Source organism: Salvelinus alpinus, chromosome 4, assembly GCF_045679555.1.
Source record: "Salvelinus alpinus chromosome 4, SLU_Salpinus.1, whole genome shotgun sequence".
Lineage (NCBI taxonomy): Eukaryota > Metazoa > Chordata > Actinopteri > Salmoniformes > Salmonidae > Salvelinus > Salvelinus alpinus.
The window spans coordinates 23414358-23437788 of NC_092089.1; the positions used below are offsets into that span (position 1 = coordinate 23414358).

The following is a 23431-nucleotide window of genomic DNA, read 5'->3' on the forward strand; positions in this document are numbered from 1 at the left end:
CTGTTGACCAGAGCACTATGGACTCTGGCACTCTGTTCCCTATATAATGCACTACTGTTGAACAGAGCACTATGGACTCTGGCACCCTGTTCCCTATATAATGCACTACTGTTGACCAGAGCACTATGGACTCTGGCACCCTGTTCCCTATATAATGCACTACTGTTGACCAGAGCACTATGGACTCTGGCACCCTGTTCCCTATATAATGCACTACTGTTGACCAGAGCACTATGGACTCTGGCACCCTGTTCCCTATATAATGCACTACTGTTGACCAGAGCACTATGGACTCTGGCACCCTGTTCCCTATATAATGCACTACTGTTGACCAGAGCACTATGGACTCTTGCACTCTGTTCCCTATATAATGCACTACTGTTGACCAGAGCACTATGGACTCTGGCACCCTGTTCCCTATATAATGCACTACTGTTGACCAGAGCACTGTGGACTCTGGCACCCTGTTCCCTATATAATGCACTACTGTTGACCAGAGCACTATGGACTCTGGCACCCTGTTCCCTATATAATGCACTACTGTTGACCAGACCACTATGGACTCTGGCACCCTGTTCCCTATATAATGCACTACTGTTGACCAGACCACTATGGACTCTGGCACCCTGTTCCCTATATAATGCACTACTGTTGACCAGAGCACTATGGACTCTGGCACCCTGTTCCCTATATAATGCACTACTGTTGACCAGAGCACTGTGGACTCTGGCACCCTGTTCCCTATATAATGCACTACTGTTGACCAGAGCACTGTGGACTCTGGCACCCTGTTCCCTATATAATGCACTACGGTTGACCAGAGCACTGTGGACTCTGGCACCCTGTTCCCTATATAATGCACTACTGTTGACCAGAGCACTGTGGACTCTGGCACCCTGTTCCCTATATAATGCACTACTGTTGACCAGAGAACTGTGGACTCTGGCACCCTGTTACCTATATAATGCACTACTGTTGACCAGAGAACTATGGACTCTGGCACCCTGTTCCCTATATAATGCACTACTGTTGACCAGAGCACTGTGGACTCTGGCACCCTGTTCCCTATATAATGCACTACTGTTGACCAGAGCACTATGGACTCTGGCACCCTGTTCCCTATATAATGCACTACTGTTGACCAGAGCACTATGGACTCTGGCACCCTGTTCCCTATATAATGCACTACTTTTGACCAGAGCACTGTGGACTCTGGCACCCTGTTCCCTATATAGTGCACTACTGTTGACCAGAGCACTATGGACTCTGGCACCCTGTTCCCTATATAATGCACTACTGTTGACCAGAGCACTGTGGACTCTGGCACCCTGTTCCCTATATAATGCACTACTGTTGACCAGAGCACTATGGACTCTGGCACCCTGTTCCCTATATAATGCACTACTGTTGACCAGAGCACTATGGACTCTGGCACCCTGTTCCCTATATAATGCACTACTGTTGACCAGAGCACTATGTGCTCTGGCACCCTGTTCCCTATATAATGCACTACTGTTGACCAGAGCACTATGGACTCTGGCACCCTGTTCCCTATATAATGCACTACTGTTGACCAGAGCACTGTGGACTCTGCACACTGTTCCCTATATAATGCACTACTGTTGACCAGAGCACTATGGACTCTGGCACCCTGTTCCCTATATAATGCACTACTGTTGACCAGAGCACTATGGACTCTGGCACCCTGTTCCCTATATAATGCACTACTGTTGACCAGAGCACTATGGACTCTGGCACCCTGTTCCCTATATAATGCACTACTGTTGACCAGAGCACTATGGACTCTGGCACCCTGTTCCCTATATAATGCACTACTGTTGACCAGAGCACTATGGACTCTGGCACCCTGTTCCCTATATAATGCACTACTGTTGACCAGAGCACTATGGACTCTGGCACCCTGTTCCCTATATAATGCACTACTGTTGACCAGAGCACTGTGGACTCTGGCACCCTGTTCCCTATATAATGTACTACTGTTGACCAGAGCACTATGGACTCTGGCACCCTGTTCCCTATATAATGTACTACTGTTGACCAGAGCACTATGGACTCTGGCACCCTGTTCCCTATATAATGTACTACTGTTGACCAGAGCACTATGGACTCTGGCACCCTGTTCCCTATATAATGTACTACTGTTGACCAGAGCACTATGGACTCTGGCACCCTGTTCCCTATATAATGCAGTACTGTTGACCAGAGCACTATGGACTCTGGCACCCTGTTCCCTATATAATGCACTACTGTTGACCAGAGCACTGTGGACTCTGGCACCCTGTTCCCTATATAATGCACTACTGTTGACCAGAGCACTATGGACTCTGGCACCCTGTTCCCTATATAATGCACTACTGTTGACCAGAGCACTGTGGACTCTGGCACCCTGTTCCCTATATAATGCACTACTGTTGACCAGAGCACTATGGACTCTGGCACCCTGTTCCCTATATAATGCACTACTGTTGACCAGAGCACTGTGGACTCTGGCACCCTGTTCCCTATATAATGCACTACTGTTGACCAGAGCACTATGGACTCTGGCACCCTGTTCCCTATATAATGCACTACTGTTGACCAGAGCACTGTGGACTCTGGCACCCTGTTCCCTATATAATGCACTACTGTTGACCAGAGCACTATGGACTCTGGCACCCTGTTCCCTATATAATGCACTACTGTTGACCAGAGCACTATGGACTCTGGCACCCTGTTCCCTATATAATGCACTACTGTTGACCAGAGCACTATGGACTCTGGCACCCTGTTCCCTATATAATGCACTACTGTTGACCAGAGCACTGTGGACTCTGGCACCCTGTTCCCTATATAATGCACTACTGTTGACCAGAGCACTATGGACTCTGGCACCCTTTTCCCTATATAATGCACTACTGTTGACCAGAGCACTGTGGACTCTGGCACCCTGTTCCCTATATAATGCACTACTGTTGACTAGAGCACTATGGACTCTGGCACCCTGTTCCCTATATAATGCACTACTGTTGACCAGAGCACTATGGACTCTGGCACCCTGTTCCCTATATAATGCACTACTGTTGACCAGAGCACTGTGGACTCTGGCACCCTGTTCCCTATATAATGCACTACTGTTGACCAGAGCACTATGGACTCTGGCACCCTGTTCCCTATATAATGCACTACTGTTGACCAGAGCACTATGGACTCTGGCACCCTGTTCCATATATAATGCACTACTGTTGACCAGAGCACTGTGGACTCTGGCACCCTGTTCCCTATATAATGCACTACTGTTGACCAGAGCACTATGGACTCTGGCACCCTGTTCCCTATATAATGCACTACTGTTGACCAGAGCACTATGGACTCTGGCACCCTGTTCCCTATATAATGCACTACTGTTGACCAGAGCACTATGGACTCTGGCACCCTGTTCCCTATATAATGCACTACTGTTGAACAGAGCACTGTGGACTCTGGCACCCTGTTCCCTATATAATGCACTACTGTTGAACAGAGCACTATGGACTCTGGCACCCTGTTCCCTATATAATGCACTACTGTTGACCAGAGCACTATGGACTCTGGCACCCTGTTCCCTATATAATGCACTACTGTTGAACAGAGCACTATGGACTCTGGCACCCTGTTCCCTATATAATGCACTACTGTTGACCAGAGCACTGTGGACTCTGGCACCCTGTTCCCTATATAATGCACTACTGTTGACCAGAGCACTATGGACTCTGGCACCCTGTTCCCTATATAATGCACTACTGTTGACCAGACCACTATGGACTCTGGCACCCTGTTCCCTATATAATGTACTACTGTTGACCAGAGCACTATGGACTCTGGCACCCTGTTCCCTATATAATGCACTACTGTTGACCAGAGCACTGTGGACTCTGGCACCCTGTTCCCTATATAATGCACTACTGTTGACCAGAGCACTATGGACTCTGGCACCCTGTTCCCTATATAATGCACTACTGTTGACCAGACCACTATGGACTCTGGCACCCTGTTCCCTATATAATGTACTACTGTTGACCAGAGCACTATGGACTCTGGCACCCTGTTCCCTATATAATGCACTACTGTTGACCAGAGCACTGTGGACTCTGGCACCCTGTTCCCTATATAATGCACTACTGTTGACCAGAGCACTATGGACTCTGGCACCCTGTTCCCTATATAATGCACTACTGTTGACCAGAGCACTGTGGACTCTGGCACCCTGTTCCCTATATAATGCACTACTGTTGACCAGAGCACTATGGACTCTGGCACCCTGTTCCCTATATAATGCACTACTGTTGACCAGAGCACTGTGGACTCTGGCACCCTGTTCCCTATATAATGCACTACTGTTGACCAGAGCACTATGGACTCTGGCACCCTGTTCCCTATATAATGCACTACTGTTGACCAGAGCACTGTGGACTCTGGCACCCTGTTCCCTATATAATGCACCACTGTTGACCAGAGCACTATGGACTCTGGCACCCTGTTCCCTATATAATGCACTACTGTTGACCAGAGCACTATGGACTCTGGCACCCTGTTCCCTATATAATGCACTACTGTTGACCAGAGCACTATGGACTCTGGCACCCTGTTCCCTATATAATGCACTACTGTTGACCAGAGCACTGTGGACTCTGGCACCCTGTTCCCTATATAATGCACTACTGTTGACCAGAGCACTATGGACTCTGGCACCCTGTTCCCTATATAATGCACTACTGTTGACCAGAGCACTGTGGACTCTGGCACCCTGTTCCCTATATAATGCACTACTGTTGACTAGAGCACTATGGACTCTGGCACCCTGTTCCCTATATAATGCACTACTGTTGACCAGAGCACTATGGACTCTGGCACCCTGTTCCCTATATAATGCACTACTGTTGACCAGAGCACTGTGGACTCTGGCACCCTGTTCCCTATATAATGCACTACTGTTGACCAGAGCACTATGGACTCTGGCACCCTGTTCCCTATATAATGCACTACTGTTGACCAGAGCACTATGGACTCTGGCACCCTGTTCCCTATATAATGCACTACTGTTGACCAGAGCACTATGGACTCTGGCACCCTGTTCCATATATAATGCACTACTGTTGACCAGAGCACTGTGGACTCTGGCACCCTGTTCCCTATATAATGCACTACTGTTGACCAGAGCACTATGGACTCTGGCACCCTGTTCCCTATATAATGCACTACTGTTGACCAGAGCACTATGGACTCTGGCACCCTGTTCCCTATATAATGCACTACTGTTGACCAGAGCACTATGGACTCTGGCACCCTGTTCCCTATATAATGCACTACTGTTGAACAGAGCACTGTGGACTCTGGCACCCTGTTCCCTATATAATGCACTACTGTTGAACAGAGCACTATGGACTCTGGCACCCTGTTCCCTATATAATGCACTACTGTTGACCAGAGCACTATGGACTCTGGCACCCTGTTCCCTATATAATGCACTACTGTTGAACAGAGCACTATGGACTCTGGCACCCTGTTCCCTATATAATGCACTACTGTTGACCAGAGCACTGTGGACTCTGGCACCCTGTTCCCTATATAATGCACTACTGTTGACCAGAGCACTATGGACTCTGGCACCCTGTTCCCTATATAATGCACTACTGTTGACCAGACCACTATGGACTCTGGCACCCTGTTCCCTATATAATGCACTACTGTTGACCAGAGCACTATGGACTCTGGCACTCTGTTCCCTATATAATGCACTACTGTTGAACAGAGCACTATGGACTCTGGCACCCTGTTCCCTATATAATGCACTACTGTTGACCAGAGCACTATGGACTCTGGCACCCTGTTCCCTATATAATGCACTACTGTTGACCAGAGCACTATGGACTCTGGCACCCTGTTCCCTATATAATGCACTACTGTTGACCAGAGCACTATGGACTCTGGCACCCTGTTCCCTATATAATGCACTACTGTTGACCAGAGCACTATGGACTCTGGCACCCTGTTCCCTATATAATGCACTACTGTTGACCAGAGCACTATGGACTCTGGCACTCTGTTCCCTATATAATGCACTACTGTTGACCAGAGCACTATGGACTCTGGCACCCTGTTCCCTATATAATGCACTACTGTTGACCAGAGCACTGTGGACTCTGGCACCCTGTTCCCTATATAATGCACTACTGTTGACCAGAGCACTATGGACTCTGGCACCCTGTTCCCTATATAATGCACTACTGTTGACCAGACCACTATGGACTCTGGCACCCTGTTCCCTATATAATGCACTACTGTTGACCAGACCACTATGGACTCTGGCACCCTGTTCCCTATATAATGCACTACTGTTGACCAGAGCACTATGGACTCTGGCACCCTGTTCCCTATATAATGCACTACTGTTGACCAGAGCACTATGGACTCTGGCACCCTGTTCCCTATATAATGCACTACTGTTGACCAGAGCACTGTGGACTCTGGCACCCTGTTCCCTATATAATGCACTACGGTTGACCAGAGCACTGTGGACTCTGGCACCCTGTTCCCTATATAATGCACTACTGTTGACCAGAGCACTGTGGACTCTGGCACCCTGTTCCCTATATAATGCACTACTGTTGACCAGAGCACTGTGGACTCTGGCACCCTGTTACCTATATAATGCACTACTGTTGACCAGAGAACTATGGACTCTGGCACCCTGTTCCCTATATAATGCACTACTGTTGACCAGAGCACTGTGGACTCTGGCACCCTGTTCCCTATATAATGCACTACTGTTGACCAGAGCACTATGGACTCTGGCACCCTGTTCCCTATATAATGCACTACTGTTGACCAGAGCACTATGGACTCTGGCACCCTGTTCCCTATATAATGCACTACTTTTGACCAGAGCACTGTGGACTCTGGCACCCTGTTCCCTATATAGTGCACTACTGTTGACCAGAGCACTATGGACTCTGGCACCCTGTTCCCTATATAATGCACTACTGTTGACCAGAGCACTATGGACTCTGGCACCCTGTTCCCTATATAATGCACTACTGTTGACCAGAGCACTATGGACTCTGGCACCCTGTTCCCTATATAATGCACTACTGTTGACCAGAGCTCTGGCACCCTGTTCCCTATATAATGCACTACTGTTGACCAGAGCACTATGGACTCTGGCACCCTGTTCCCTATATAATGCACTACTGTTGACCAGAGCACTGTGGACTCTGCACACTGTTCCCTATATAATGCACTACTGTTGACCAGAGCACTATGGACTCTGGCACCCTGTTCCCTATATAATGCACTACTGTTGACCAGAGCACTATGGACTCTGGCACCCTGTTCCCTATATAATGCACTACTGTTGACCAGAGCACTATGGACTCTGGCACCCTGTTCCCTATATAATGCACTACTGTTGACCAGAGCACTATGGACTCTGGCACCCTGTTCCCTATATAATGCACTACTGTTGACCAGAGCACTATGGACTCTGGCACCCTGTTCCCTATATAATGCACTACTGTTGACCAGAGCACTATGGACTCTGGCACCCTGTTCCCTATATAATGCACTACTGTTGACCAGAGCACTGTGGACTCTGGCACCCTGTTCCCTATATAATGTACTACTGTTGACCAGAGCACTATGGACTCTGGCACCCTGTTCCCTATATAATGTACTACTGTTGACCAGAGCACTATGGACTCTGGCACCCTGTTCCCTATATAATGTACTACTGTTGACCAGAGCACTATGGACTCTGGCACCCTGTTCCCTATATAATGTACTACTGTTGACCAGAGCACTATGGACTCTGGCACCCTGTTCCCTATATAATGCACTACTGTTGACCAGAGCACTATGGACTCTGGCACCCTGTTCCCTATATAATGCAGTACTGTTGACCAGAGCACTATGGACTCTGGCACCCTGTTCCCTATATAATGCACTACTGTTGACCAGAGCACTATGGACTCTGGCACCCTGTTCCCTATATAATGCACTACTGTTGACCAGAGCACTATGGACTCTGGCACCCTGTTCCCTATATAATGCACTACTGTTGACCAGAGCACTGTGGACTCTGGCACCCTGTTCCCTATATAATGCACTACTGTTGACCAGAGCACTATGGACTCTGGCACCCTGTTCCCTATATAATGCACTACTGTTGACCAGAGCACTGTGGACTCTGGCACCCTGTTCCCTATATAATGCACTACTGTTGACCAGAGCACTATGGACTCTGGCACCCTGTTCCCTATATAATGCACTACTGTTGACCAGAGCACTGTGGACTCTGGCACCCTGTTCCCTATATAATGCACTACTGTTGACCAGAGCACTATGGACTCTGGCACCCTGTTCCCTATATAATGCACTACTGTTGACCAGAGCACTATGGACTCTGGCACCCTGTTCCCTATATAATGCACTACTGTTGACCAGAGCACTATGGACTCTGGCACCCTGTTCCCTATATAATGCACTACTGTTGACCAGAGCACTGTGGACTCTGCACACTGTTCCCTATATAATGCACTACTGTTGACCAGAGCACTATGGACTCTGGCACCCTGTTCCCTATATAATGCACTACTGTTGACCAGAGCACTATGGACTCTGGCACCCTGTTCCCTATATAATGCACTACTGTTGACCAGAGCACTATGGACTCTGGCACCCTGTTCCCTATATAATGCACTACTGTTGACCAGAGCACTATGGACTCTGGCACCCTGTTCCCTATATAATGCACTACTGTTGACCAGAGCACTATGGACTCTGGCACCCTGTTCCCTATATAATGCACTACTGTTGACCAGAGCACTATGGACTCTGGCACCCTGTTCCCTATATAATGCACTACTGTTGACCAGAGCACTGTGGACTCTGGCACCCTGTTCCCTATATAATGTACTACTGTTGACCAGAGCACTATGGACTCTGGCACCCTGTTCCCTATATAATGTACTACTGTTGACCAGAGCACTATGGACTCTGGCACCCTGTTCCCTATATAATGTACTACTGTTGACCAGAGCACTATGGACTCTGGCACCCTGTTCCCTATATAATGTACTACTGTTGACCAGAGCACTATGGACTCTGGCACCCTGTTCCCTATATAATGCACTACTGTTGACCAGAGCACTATGGACTCTGGCACCCTGTTCCCTATATAATGCAGTACTGTTGACCAGAGCACTATGGACTCTGGCACCCTGTTCCCTATATAATGCACTACTGTTGACCAGAGCACTATGGACTCTGGCACCCTGTTCCCTATATAATGCACTACTGTTGACCAGAGCACTATGGACTCTGGCACCCTGTTCCCTATATAATGCACTACTGTTGACCAGAGCACTGTGGACTCTGGCACCCTGTTCCCTATATAATGCACTACTGTTGACCAGAGCACTATGGACTCTGGCACCCTGTTCCCTATATAATGCACTACTGTTGACCAGAGCACTGTGGACTCTGGCACCCTGTTCCCTATATAATGCACTACTGTTGACCAGAGCACTGTGGACTCTGGCACCCTGTTCCCTATATAATGCACTACTGTTGACCAGAGCACTGTGGACTCTGGCACCCTGTTCCCTATATAATGCACTACTGTTGACCAGAGCACTATGGACTCTGGCACCCTGTTCCCTATATAATGCACTACTGTTGACCAGAGCACTATGGACTCTGGCACCCTGTTCCCTATATAATGCACTACTGTTGACCAGAGCACTATGGACTCTGGCACCCTCTTCCCTATATAATGCACTACTGTTGACCAGAGCACTGTGGACTCTGGCACCCTGTTCCCTATATAATGCACTACTGTTGACCAGAGCACTATGGACTCTGGCACCCTGTTCCCTATATAATGCACTACTGTTGACCAGAGCACTGTGGACTCTGGCACCCTGTTCCCTATATAATGCACTACTGTTGACCAGAGCACTATGGACTCTGGCACCCTGTTCCCTATATAATGCACTACTGTTGACCAGAGCACTATGGACTCTGGCACCCTGTTCCCTATATAATGCACTACTGTTGACCAGAGCACTATGGACTCTGGCACCCTGTTCCCTATATAATGCACTACTGTTGACCAGAGCACTATGGACTCTGGCACCCTGTTCCCTATATAATGCACTACTGTTGACCAGAGCACTATGGACTCTGGCACCCTGTTCCCTATATAATGCACTACTGTTGACCAGAGCACTGTGGACTCTGGCACCCTGTTCCCTATATAATGCACTACTGTTGACCAGAGCACTATGGACTCTGGCACCCTGTTCCCTATATAATGCACTACTGTTGACCAGAGCACTATGGACTCTGGCACCCTGTTCCCTATATAATGCACTACTGTTGACCAGAGCACTATGGACTCTGGCACCCTGTTCCCTATATAATGCACTACTGTTGACCAGAGCACTGTGGACTCTGGCACCCTGTTCCCTATATAATGCACTACTGTTGACCAGAGCACTGTGGACTCTGGCACCCTGTTCCCTATATAATGCACTACTGTTGACCAGAGCACTATGGACTCTGGCACCCTGTTCCCTATATAATGCACTACTGTTGACCAGAGCACTATGAACTCTGGCACCCTGTTCCCTATATAATGTACTACTGTTGACCAGAGCACTATGGACTCTGGCACCCTGTTCCCTATATAATGCACTACTGTTGACCAGAGCACTATGGACTCTGGCACCCTGTTCCCTATATAATGCACTACTGTTGACCAGAGCACTATGGACTCTGGCACCCTGTTCCCTATATAATGCACTACTGCTGACCAGAGCACTATGGACTCTGGCACCCTGTTCCCTATATAATGCACTACTGTTGACCAGAGCACTGTGGACTCTGGCACCCTGTTCCCTGTATAATGCACTACTGTTGACCAGAGCACTATGGACTCTGGCACCCTGTTCCCTATATAAGGCACTACTGTTGACCAGAGCACTATGGACTCTGGCACCCTGTTCCCTATATAATGCACTACTGTTGAACAGAGCACTATGGACTCTGGCACCCTGTTCCCTATATAATGTACCAATTTGTAAGTCGCTCTGGATAAGAGCGTCTGCTAAATGACTTAAATGTAAATATAAATGTACTACTGTTGACCATAAGCAGTGGTGTAAAGTACTTAAGTACAAATACTTTAAAGTACTACTTAAGTCATTTTTGGGGGTATCTGTACTTTTACTTCACCACATTCGAAAAGAAAATAATGTACTTTTTACTCTGTACATTTTACCTGACGCCCAAAAGTACTCCTTACATTTTGAATTCTTAGCAGGACAGGAAAATTGTCTAATTCACGCAAACATCCCTGGTCATCCCTACTGCCTCTGATCTGGCGGACTCACTAAACACATGCATCTTTTGTAAATGATGTCTGAGTGTTGGAGTGTGTCCCTGGCTATCTGTAAATGATGTCTGAGTGTTGGAGTGTGCCCCTGGCTATCTGTAAATGATGTCTGAGTGTTGGAGTGTGTCCCTGGCTATCTGTAAATGATGTCTGAGTGTTGGAGTGTGCCCCTGACTATCTGTAAATGATATCTGAGTGTTGGAGTGTGCCCCTGACTATCTGTAAATGATGTCTGAGTGTTGGAGTGTGTCCCTGGCTATCTGTAAATGATGTCTGAGTGTTGGAGTGTGCCCCTGACTATCTGTAAATGATGTCTGAGTGTTGGAGTGTGCCCCTGACTATCTGTAAATGATGTCTGAGTGTTGGAGTGTGCCCCTGACTATCTGTAAATGATGTCTGAGTATTGGAGTGTGCCCCTGACTATCCGTACATTTTAAAAACAAAAAAATGGTGCCGTCTGTTTTGCTTAAAAGAAGGAATTTGAAATTATTTATACTTCTACATTTACTTTTGATACTTAAGTATATTTAGAACCAATTAATGTTAGACTTTTACTCAGGTAGTATTTTACTGGGTGACTTTTACTTTTACTTGAGTAACTTTCTATTAAGGTATCTATACTTTTACTCAAGTATCACAATTGGAACTTTTTCCACCACTGGGAATAGGGTTCCATTTGAGACATGGACTCAGAGTTGTAACGGCAAGATGGTTAACAGCAGAATGAATGAGGAAGAGAACAGCCTCAGATTAAATCATGATGCACATCTACATCATTCACCCAGCACTGAGATTCACATGTCTCCAGCAGTCCTCAAGACAATTTAAATACTATCTCCAGATTTTACTATTTTGGCTGACTGTATGCTTGTAGTAGTTATTTTGCCCAGGCTATTTGTGACTTGCCTGACTACTCATTCACATTGCTCCGGTCAAACGCCAGGCTCACTATCGTTTCTTCTCCAAGATGAAAGTATGCAGTGATCGACAGAGCAGCGTAACTAAATTCAGGATGAGTCGTCAGGCAAATATGTGAGTACTGCATGGGTTAATTCTTACGGGTTAGCTCATTTATACTTTGATGATACACAATTTTCTACCGCTCACTTTCCACCTGGAGTAATGATCTTGTTCAGTTCACAAGGTTCAAACCAACGGCTTAGTGGTCATGTGGTCATGAGCCCATGTGGTCATCTGAAGAAATGTATCGTCACTGTTTTCTCTTGACGTCAACAATCAGTCCTCATCTAGGACAATCATCCTGGGGCTGATGCAGGTCCTGCGTGGCTCAGTTGGTAGAGCATGGTGCTTGTAATGTCAGGACCGTGGGTTTGATTCCTACTGGAGCCACCCAGAAGAAAATTTATCTACGCACTACTGTAAGTGACTTTGGAATAAAAGTGCCTGCTAAATGTAATATATGATGCAGGTCTAAAGAGAGTTGAGACTGTACTTCAGTGTTTCTGCTCTGACTGATCCCATCAACTCCACCAGTGGTAGGGAACAGAGGTGGAGATTTCACACTGCGGGGGTCTGACACATGTCAACCATTCCCACAGAAATGAGTTTAGATGTGCAACGGTCAGGTTAGGATGAAATTGGCTCCTTATTAATAACTACAGTATTATAGTATTACACTGATTTGAACGATAAGGCAACATTAAAGAGGGTGAATATATCCAAGTGTTTCCCTAACTTTTTTCCGTTAATCCTACCTAATTAATTTAACATATTCTTGTGATCAAACTGATGATAGTTTGGTGACAGTTTGAACCAATATAGACTATCTATAGGGGACTATCCAAATAACGTGGGGCCAAAACCCAGCCTTTAGCCATGAGGGGTTCGGCCACAAGTCGCAGCCCCCAGTTATGAAATGCTCATTACTCAATGACAGATTGACCTGAAAGAAGAACCCAGACCTAGCTCTAAAATAGTTAGGGTTTGGAAGTTGAAAGGCCACTTAAAGGGACTCCATGAACGCCTAGTTTAGTTATTTTTCTCTGGGAGGATTTCAACCAATAAGACCCTTGACCCTTAGCATCCACACCATACCACTCTCCTGTCAGTCATACAGTAGCTCTGCCCCTCCAGTGGCACTCACCATTTTCCTCTGCTTGCTGAGGCAGAAAGTACAGATGTGTTTGGGCTGGTTCTCTGAGCCCCGGCCGGGCGAGGGGCTGAGACTGTGGAGGGTGTGGTGGTGGAATGGGGGTGTGGAGGTGTGGCACGGCTGCCCATCCCCACACGCCTCGCCCACCAGCAGCACATTACCCAGGTGGGAGATGTAGCTGGACGCCAGCCGCAGAGTCTCGATCTTGGACAGCTTCCTGTCGGCTGGCTCGGTGGGGATGAGGGTCCTCAGGGCAGTGAAGGCCGTGTTCACACTGTTGGTGCGGTCCCTCTCTCGAGCGTTTGCCACGTTCCGCTGCCGCACCTCCACCACCGGGGCCCCTGCCACCATCGGGGGACCCGCCAGCCTCCCGGCAACTCCGCAGAACTTCCTCTTCCTGCTTCCCACCTTGATCTGAAACCCGTTGGAGCCGCCATTGAGACGGAAGGAGGACTTCTGGGAGTCGGAGCCCGAGCTCTCGCTGCCGCCGTTCTCCTCCTCGTCCTCTGACATCATGCTTATGTCGGAGAAAAGGAAGCGGCTTGGGGGAGCCGTACGCACCATTGTAAAAGACATCAGTCCAGATCTACAAGACAGGTGGGTGACTCCTCTCTCATATAGAGACCTGTAGAAAGACCAGATCCCCCCCAGTACTGTAGATCCTCTACTTAATCCTTGAACATGAGGACAAAAGAGATCAAGACACTCAGATTAAATCACTCTTTGATATCTCTCTCTTTCTCTGCTTCTCTCACCTCTCTCTCTCTCTTTCTCTCTCTCCCCTTCTCTCTTCCTCTTTCTCTCTCTGTCTCACTCTCTCTCTTTCTGTCTGTCTCTCTCTCTCAAGGTGGACCCCTCCTTCACTCCTGGCTGGCTGTTATATTGTGAGCGTCTCCCTCTGCCTCTACACAGATACACGTGTGATTTCTGTCTGAGTGTCTCCGTATGGCTGTCCTTTATAGGCGGTGGGAGGGCCTGCTACTCTGCTCTACTCCCCCCTCTGCTCTATGTAGGCGGTGGGAGGGCCTGCTGCTCTGCTCTATAGAAATCTCAGAGATAGAGTTAGACTCTCTCAGTGTCTGGGCTGGACTGGGAAGATGAAAACAAATACATGTGATAGACAGTCACTGAACGCCGGATGGCAAGGTCCACTACTTTATGGTCCCTCTCTCTCTCTCTCTCTCTCTCTCTCTCTCTCTCTCTCTCTCTCTCTCTCTCTCTCTCTCTCTCTCTCTCTCTCTCTCGGCATGTGAAAAATATGTTTACATTGCCAAAGCAAGGGAAATAAATAATAAACAAAAGTGAAATAAACAATAAAAAATTAACAGTAAACATCACACTCACAAAAGTTCCAAAAGAATAAAGACATTTCAAATGTAATTTGGCATATATATACCGTGTTGTAACCATGTGCAAATAATGAAAGTACAAAAGGGAAAATAAATGAATATAGGTTGTATTTACAATGGTGTTTGTTCTTCACTGGTATCCCTTTTCTTCTCTCTCTCTCTTCTCTCCTTCTCCTCCACTTCACCATCTACACAGAGGCCTATTGATTTCATGTCAACTGTTTCACACCTCTCGTTCTCAAACAGCACAGTTCTGGACTATTGTCTTCATCTCTCAGTGTTCTACGGTAGGAGAAAGCACTGCCTTGACTGATTTGACTAGCGTGGCACTAACGTGAGGTTAGGGCAACACGAGACGGCTGTTGAAAGGTAATATTACAAATGTATAATTTGTCAAGTTACACAATGTTTCAGTCAACCTTCATCTTTCTTATTTATTCATAATATTTATTCTGTCAAATTGACAGCGGAAAAGTAGCCAACAGTCAGCGCCATGGTTGATTAACAGGAAGTGCTAGAGGCAATAAAGTTGGGAGGAGGAAGTGGACGGACTGTAGAATACTGCATCCAGGTGGACCTGACAGAATGCCTATGCTACTATTACATAGACATGCAGTAGCAGGATTTTCCCTCCACTTTACATATCTCACAGGACCATGCGGGCAGCTCGACACAGTATTACTTTCACCGTCCTAATCAACTGCTTCAGGGGAGAAAATATTTTCTTTCTGAACAATAATTAGATATACTGCCAAATGGTCCGTTGCCAAGAAAATGTCATCAACATAGGAAATAATATACCTATTTCCATGGCAACATTTCTACATTGCAAAATATGGCCACATTTCAATTGCAAAATGACATTTTATAAATTAATTGAGTAAGTGAAAATAGGTTAAAAAAAAGTGTACAACAGACACGGCTTTCTTTTCTTGCTACATCATCAGCTGACATGTCCTTCTATGTGTTCTGTCCATTGGTAAAACATCTCAACATGAATCCATTACTTAATATCCAGTGTCACTGATGAGGGACACATCTTTAAACATGTCACTGATGAGGGACACATCTTTAAACATGTCACTGATGAGGGACACATCTTTAAACATGTCACTGATGAGGGACACATCTTTAAACATGTCACTGATGAGGGACACATCTTTAAACATGTCACTGATGAGGGACACATCTTTAAACATGTCACTGATGAGGGACACATCTTTAAACATGTCACTGATTAGGGACACATCTTTAAACATGTCACTGATGAGGGACACCTCTTTAACCCTGTCACTGATGAGGGACACATCTTTAACCCTGTCACTGATGAGGGACACATTTTTAAACCTGTCACTGATGAGGGACACATCTTTAAACATGTCACTGATGAGGGACACATCTTTAAACATGTCACTGATGAGGGACACATCTTTAAACATGTCACTGATGAGGGACACATCTTTAAACATGTCACTGATGAGGGACACATCTTTAAACATGTCACTGATGAGGGACACATCTTTAAACATGTCACTGATGAGGGACACATCTTTAAACATGTCACTGATGAGGGACACATCTTTAAACATGTCACTGATTAGGGACACATCTTTAAACATGTCACTGATGAGGGACACCTCTTTAACCCTGTCACTGATGAGGGACACATCTTTAACCCTGTCACTGATGAGGGACACATTTTTAAACGTGTCACTGATGAGGGACACATCTTTAAACGTGTCACTGATGAGGGACACATCTTTAAACATGTCACTGATTAGGGACACATACTGTATTTAACATGTCACTGATGAGGGACACATCTTTAAACATGTCACTGATGAGGGACACATCTTTAAACATGTCACTGATGAGGGACACATCTTTAAACATGTCACTGATTAGGGACACATCTTTAAACATGTCACTGATGAGGGACACATCTTTAACCCTGTCACTGATGAGGGACACATCTTTAAACGTGTCACTGATGAGGGACACATCTTTAAACATGTCACTGTTGAGGGACACATCTTTAACCCTGTCACTGATGAGGGACACATCTTTAAACGTGTCACTGATGAGGGACAATTCTTGAACCCTGTCACTGATGAGGGCCACATCTTTAAACATGTCACTGATGAGGGCCACATCTTTAACCCTGTCACTGATGAGGGCCACATCTTTAAACGTGTCACTGATGAGGGAAACATCTTTAAATGTGTCACTGATGAGGGACACATCTCGTAACATGTCACTGATGAGGGGCACATCTTTAACCCTGTCACTGATGAGGGAAGCATATTTAATGGTGTCACTGATGAGGGACACATCTTTAAACGTCTCACTGATGAGGGACACATCTTTAAACATGTCACTGATGAGGGACACATCTTTAAACATGTCACTGATGAGGGACACATCTTTAAACCTGTCACTGATGAGGGTCACATCTTTAAATGTGTCACTGATGAGGGACACATCTTTTAACGTGTCACTGATGAGGGAAGCATATTTAATGGTGTCACTGATGAGGGACACATCTTTAAATGTCTCACTGATGAGGGACACATCTTTAAACGTGTCACTGATGAGGGAAACTCCCTCCTCAGTTCCAAAATATTATTAATGACGAAAAACACCCTTCACAGCCTCCCTCCCTTCCCCTGGACTACCCAGTCTCCCTCCCTTCCCCTGGACAACCCAGTCTCCCTCCCTTCCCCTGGACTACCCAGTCTCCCTTCCTTCCCCTGGACTACCCAGTCTCCCTCCCTTCCCCTGGACTACCCAGTCTCCCTCCCTTCCCCTGGACTACCCAGTCTCCCTTCCTTCCCCTGGACTACCCAGTCTCCCTCCCTTCCCCTGGACTACCCAGTCTCCCTCCCTTCCCCTGGACTACCCAGTCTCCCTCCCTTCCCCTGGACTACCCAGTCTCCCTCCCTTCCCCTGGACTACCCAGTCTCCCTTCCTTCCCCTGGACTACCCAGCCTCCCTCCCTTCCCCTGGACTACCCAGTCTCCCTCCCTTCCCCTGGACTACCCAGTCTCCCTCCCTTCCCCTGGACTACCCAGTCTCCCTTCCTCTGGACTACCCAGTCTCCCTTCCTTCCCCTGGACTACCCAGTCTCCCTCCCTTCCCCTGGACTACCCAGTCTCCCTCCCTTCCCCTGGACTACCCAGTCTCCCTCCCTTCCCCTGGACTACCCAGTCTCCCTCCCTTCCCCTGGACTACCCAGTCTCCCTCCCTTCCCCTGGACTACCCAGTCTCCCTCCCTTCCCCTGGACTACCCAGTCTCCCTCCCTTCCCTTGGACTACCCAGTCTCCCTCCCTTCCCCTGGACTACCCAGTCTCCCTCCCTTCCCCTGGACTACCCAGTCTCCCTCCCTTCCCCTGGACTACCCAGTCTCCCTCCCTTCCCTTGGACTACCCAGTCTCCCTCCCTTCCCCTGGACTACCCAGTCTCCCTCCCTTCCCTTGGACTACCCAGTCTCCCTTCCCCTGGACTACCCACTCTGCCTCCCTTCCACCCTCAGTCCCAATCCTGCTGAACTCTTCTAGCATGGGTCAGGGACCTGTCAAAATTCAGAAACGGTTCTGGGAGCAGTACCGCAGACGGCTCGATTGGGCCATTAAGGCGTCTGTCTGCTGTCCGGAGTGATGAGTGACGTGTGTGTGTGTGTGTGTGTGTGTGTGTGTGTGTGTGTGTGTGTGTGTGTGTGTGTGTGTGTGTGTGTGTGTGTGTGTGTGTGTGTGTGTCTGGAAGCTAGGATGTTGCTGGGGACAGTCCAGGAGCCCGGTCTGCCACACTCCACTCAACCGGTCTTGAAGTGATGCAGGCTCAACAGCTGAGAGAGAGAAAGAGAGAAAGAGAAAGAGAAAGAGAAAGAGAGAAAGAGAGAGAGATAAAGAAAGAAAGAAAGAGAGAGAGAAAGAGAGATAAAGAAAGAGAGAGAGATAGATAAAAAGAGAGATAAAGAAAGAGAGACAGAGATAAAGAAAGAGAGATAAAGGAAGAGAGAGAGAGATAAAGAAAGAGAGAGAGAGAGATAAAGAAAGAGAGATAAAAAGAAGCAGAGAGAGATAAAGAGAGAGAGATAAGAGAAAGAGAGATAAAGAAAGAGAGAGAGAGATAAAGAAAGAGAGAGAGAGATATAGAAAGAGAGATAAAGAAAGAGAGAGAGATAAAGAGAGAGAGAGATGCTTGCTTCCTGCACAACTAAGGGAGTTCACACAACTGGAAGACATCAAATTGACTTTGGCCTGTTAGTTGTTTTTACTTTCAGTTTTCCATTCATTTCCTCTTTTATGATAAAGTTTCTCACAGATACATTTTAAATATAATAAGTTCAAAAACAATATAATGAATCTATTTTTTATTTCTCAAGTTAATATCCTTCAGAATATAAAAAAGAACAAAATACTGTGTCAGTTAACTGTGTGGGCTTATTTGTATCTGGTGTGTATACAGAATATACAGTATCTCCATTTCAAGGCTGCGAAAGATCCATTACAAAAGACGTCAAGATATTTGTATGGTTTTCTCCTAACTCCTAGAGGCTGATGTAGCACACTGTAGGTGAGACAGTGCCGGAGAGAATATCATGGGCGATGTCATCACTTGTGACTCATTTCAGGAAACTAATCGTATGTCAGATGAAGTGGTGGAGTAATGATTTGGCAGCCTCACACTCTTCTCTCTCTCTTAGATGCTTACTGGTAATTGGGTATTTGTGGCCATGCCGTTTCTTCCAACATCCTTTTCTATTTTGTAATGAAGGATGAAGTCAGTCTCCCCTTTAAATTCCATGCCGTAATCTCCAACGTCTTCAGATGCCAAGGAATTCTGATCACTGGAGCTGCTGTGGAATGGAAAACTGAACTGCTGATCTGACTGGGAGGCAGCTAGGGACCTGCTTTTATTTGCCAGCCACCGCCGTTCTGACAGCACCTACTGAGAATTTAATGCATTGATTCTAAAGACGTGGCGCCAAAATCATTATCACCTCGGACGGGGAAGGGAGTTCTGACTCATATTAACTGTAGTCAATGAATAAGGCTGAGGTAGCCACTGATCAACTGTTTAGACGATATCCTCTCCCTTCTGGCTTCACTGTCAGTATTATTAGAGCTGTTTCTGGCATGGACACACAGCACTGGTTCCTCTCCCTTCCCCCAGATCATTTCTGGAAGTGAGAAAGGGGTTCTCTGTCAACTTACCTAGGTACCGATTGAATATTTACACTTTATACCACTGTAACTTCTGATCGTCGTTGTCAATCACTGTTTCCTCCCGGGTGTCACATGGTGGATGAAAGGTTCAGTCCTAGGCTTTGTATACCATGATCTCCCAGAGGACCTCAGGAGGACCTGCTGATCTGAAATAAGCCACCGTTCTACTTCAATTTGCTTTGTTCTGTTTTACTGGCCCACAGACAGCTGTGAGAAAGGCTCAGAGCGGAGGGAGGGTGAGGGCCAACTCACGGCCCCTGGCTGTGTCTCATATGGCATCCTATTCTCTATATAGTACCCTTCTTTTGACCAGAGCCCAACGGTGATAGAGTGCAATTTGGGACACGGTGTGTTTGATGTTGTGGAGTCTTGTAAAGCACCAGCTGGAGAGTGCTGTCCTGAGGGAGCCCTTCAGACAGCTTGTAAAGCCCCACTCCAGGGCCACACCACTAGAACATAGCAAGCCCCACTCCAGGGCCACACACCACTAGAACATAGCAAGCCCCACTCCAGGGCCACACCACTAGAACATAGCAAGCCCCACTCCAGGGCCACACGACTAGAACACAGCAAGCCCCACTCCAGGGCCACACACCACTAGAACACAGCAAGCCCCACTCCAGGGCCACACCACTAGAACATAGCAAGCCCCACTCCAGGGCCACACACCACTAGAACATAGCAAGCCCCACTCCAGGGCCACACACCACTAGAACATAGCAAGCCCCACTCCAGGGCCACACCACTAGAACATAGCAAGCCCCACTCCAGGGCCACACACCACTAGAACACAGCAAGCCCCATTGTAGTTCTAAGACGCTATATAAATTTAGCAACTGTGTTCAATTGCACAGAGCTACGTCGTTTTTTTAATCCTTTCTGCCCAATGAATGACCATGCATGTACACACGCACGCACGCACGCACGCACGCACGCACGCACGCACGCACGCACGCACGCACGCACGCACGCACGCACGCACGCACACACACACACACACACACACACACACACACACACACACACACACACACACACACACACACACACACACACACACACACACACACACGTATAACACATGCAAGATTTAATAGCGCATTTGTTCGGGGAAAGAGACCAGATGCCTGTGACAAGTTCAGCTTCACATCCATGGTCATGTGACAATGCTGCCTGTTGACTTGTTCAAAGCTAGATAAGGTAGGGGGGATTTTATAGAAACTAGTCACAGGTGTCAATCTGGTGTTGCAGGTATGAGGCATAATGTGTTGCAGCTTGATGTTTGAAGACTTGAGCCTAAATCGCTCATTGGTTGTCCTGTGCCCTTTCAGTTTTATGCCTTGTGTAATGAGTTTATAATGAGCTTGACTTAACTATGATCACTGTGATAGGACCGACCGACCGATCGTCTGACCTGCTCGAGCTCATAGGAAACCAAAGGCCTATTTTTGTCTGTGGCAACTCAAACATCCTGCAGGGTTATTACAGTTAGAGGGGTTTGGAATAGCAGCAACGCTTTATCAAACAGAGTTGGAAAGACCACCACATGCAATACTGTATTCCTACTGTAATGCCAATGAGGCACAAAGTATTTTAACAGACAACCTTTTTCATTTCAAAAACTGTGAATAAGCAACTTAATACTTTTTTTCATTCACATTTCCCCATTTAATTTGACATTATGCTCTTTTAAAACTTTAGGTGGTTCAACTTCAGCAAAATATACATTTCTGTGGTGTTTTAATGATTTCAGAAACATTCAAAACGTTTCCAGTGATAAAAAAGAACGTAATCATTTTCATGTTTCTACCAATATGACCCATAGGTCTTAATCTTGGACCAAAAAGTCATTGCTTAAGAATGTTATTTTCCAAATGGACACCTGGTACGATAGGCTACCATTATCAGCGGTTAGGTTGGAGATCATTTCATTTTCTCGTCTTGTGTTCATAATTGTTCTGTGTTTGTACAGTTGAAGTTTACATACACTTAGATTGGAGTCATTAAAACTTGTTTTTCAACCACTCCACAAATTTCTTGTTAACAAACTATAGTTTTGGCAAGTTGGTTAGGACATCTACTTCGTGCATGACACAAGGAATTTTTCCAACAATTGTTTACAGACAGATTATTTCATTTATAATCCACTGTATCACAATTCCAGTGGGTCAGAAGTGTACATACACTAAGTTGACTGTGCCTTTAAACAGCTTGGAAAATGCCAGAAAATGATGTCATGACTTTAGAAGCTTCTGATAGGCTAATTGACATCATTTGAGTCAATTGGAGGTGTACCTGTGGATGTATTTCAAGGCCTACCTTCAAAATCTTTGCTTGACATCATGGGAAAATCAAAAGACATCAGCCAAGACCTCAGAAAAATAATTATAGACCTCCACAAGTCTGGTTCATCCTTGGGAGCAGTTTCCAAAATGCCTGAAGGTACCATGTTCATCTGTACAAACAATAGTACGCAAGTATAAACACCATGGGACCACGCAGCCGTCATACCGCTCAGGAAGGAGAGTCTCCTAGAGATACTTTGGTGCGAAAGTGCAAATCAATCCCAGAACAACAGCAAAGGACCTTGTGAAGATGCTGGAGGAAACAGGTACAAAAGTATCTATATCCACAGAAAAACAAGTCGTATATCGACATAACCTGAAAGGCCGCTCAGTAAGGAGAAACCACTGCTCCAAAACCGCCATAAAAAAGCCAGACTATGGTTTGCAACTGAACATGGGGACAAAGATTGTACTTTTTGGAGAAATGTCCTCTGGTCTGATGAAACAAAAATAGAACTGTTTGGCCATAATGACCATCGTTATGTTTGGAGGATAAAGGGGGATGCTTGCAAGTCGAAGAACACCATCCCAACCGTGAAGCACAGGGGTGGCAGCATCATGTTGTGGGGGTGCATTGCTGCAGGAGGGACTGGTGCACTTCACAAAATAGATGGCATCACGAGGAAAGAAAATTATGTGGATATATTGAAGCAACATCTCAAGACATCAGTCAGGAAGTTAAAGCTTGGTCGCAAATGGGTCTTCCAAGTGGACAATGACCCCAAGCATACCTCCAAAGTTGTGGCAAAATGGCTTAAGGACAACAAAGTCAAGGTTTTGGAGTAGCCATCACAAAGCCCTGACCTCAATCCTATAGAAAATGTGTGGGCAGAACTGAAAAAGCATGAGCAAGCAAGGATGCCTACAAACCTGACTCAGTTACACCAGCTCTGTCAGGAGGAATGGGCCAAAATTCACCCAACTTATTGTGGGAAGCTTGTGGAAGGCTACCCGAAACATTTGA

The 23431-nt window shown here is 46.6% G+C and overlaps 1 protein-coding gene across 1 annotated transcript in view; it reads right to left on the reverse strand.

Moving 5' to 3' along the window:
* Positions 1 to 14474, reverse strand: part of scxb (scleraxis bHLH transcription factor b) — a 35494-nt gene extending 21020 nt beyond the window's left edge. Inside the window, exon 1 of the mRNA XM_071396130.1 lies at positions 13536 to 14474. Within this exon, the coding sequence (XP_071252231.1) occupies positions 13536 to 14120 (585 nt within the window). The 5' untranslated portion in view covers positions 14121 to 14474. The remainder of the gene's footprint in view (positions 1 to 13535) is intronic.
* Between the last annotated feature and the right edge of the window lie 8957 nt (positions 14475 to 23431).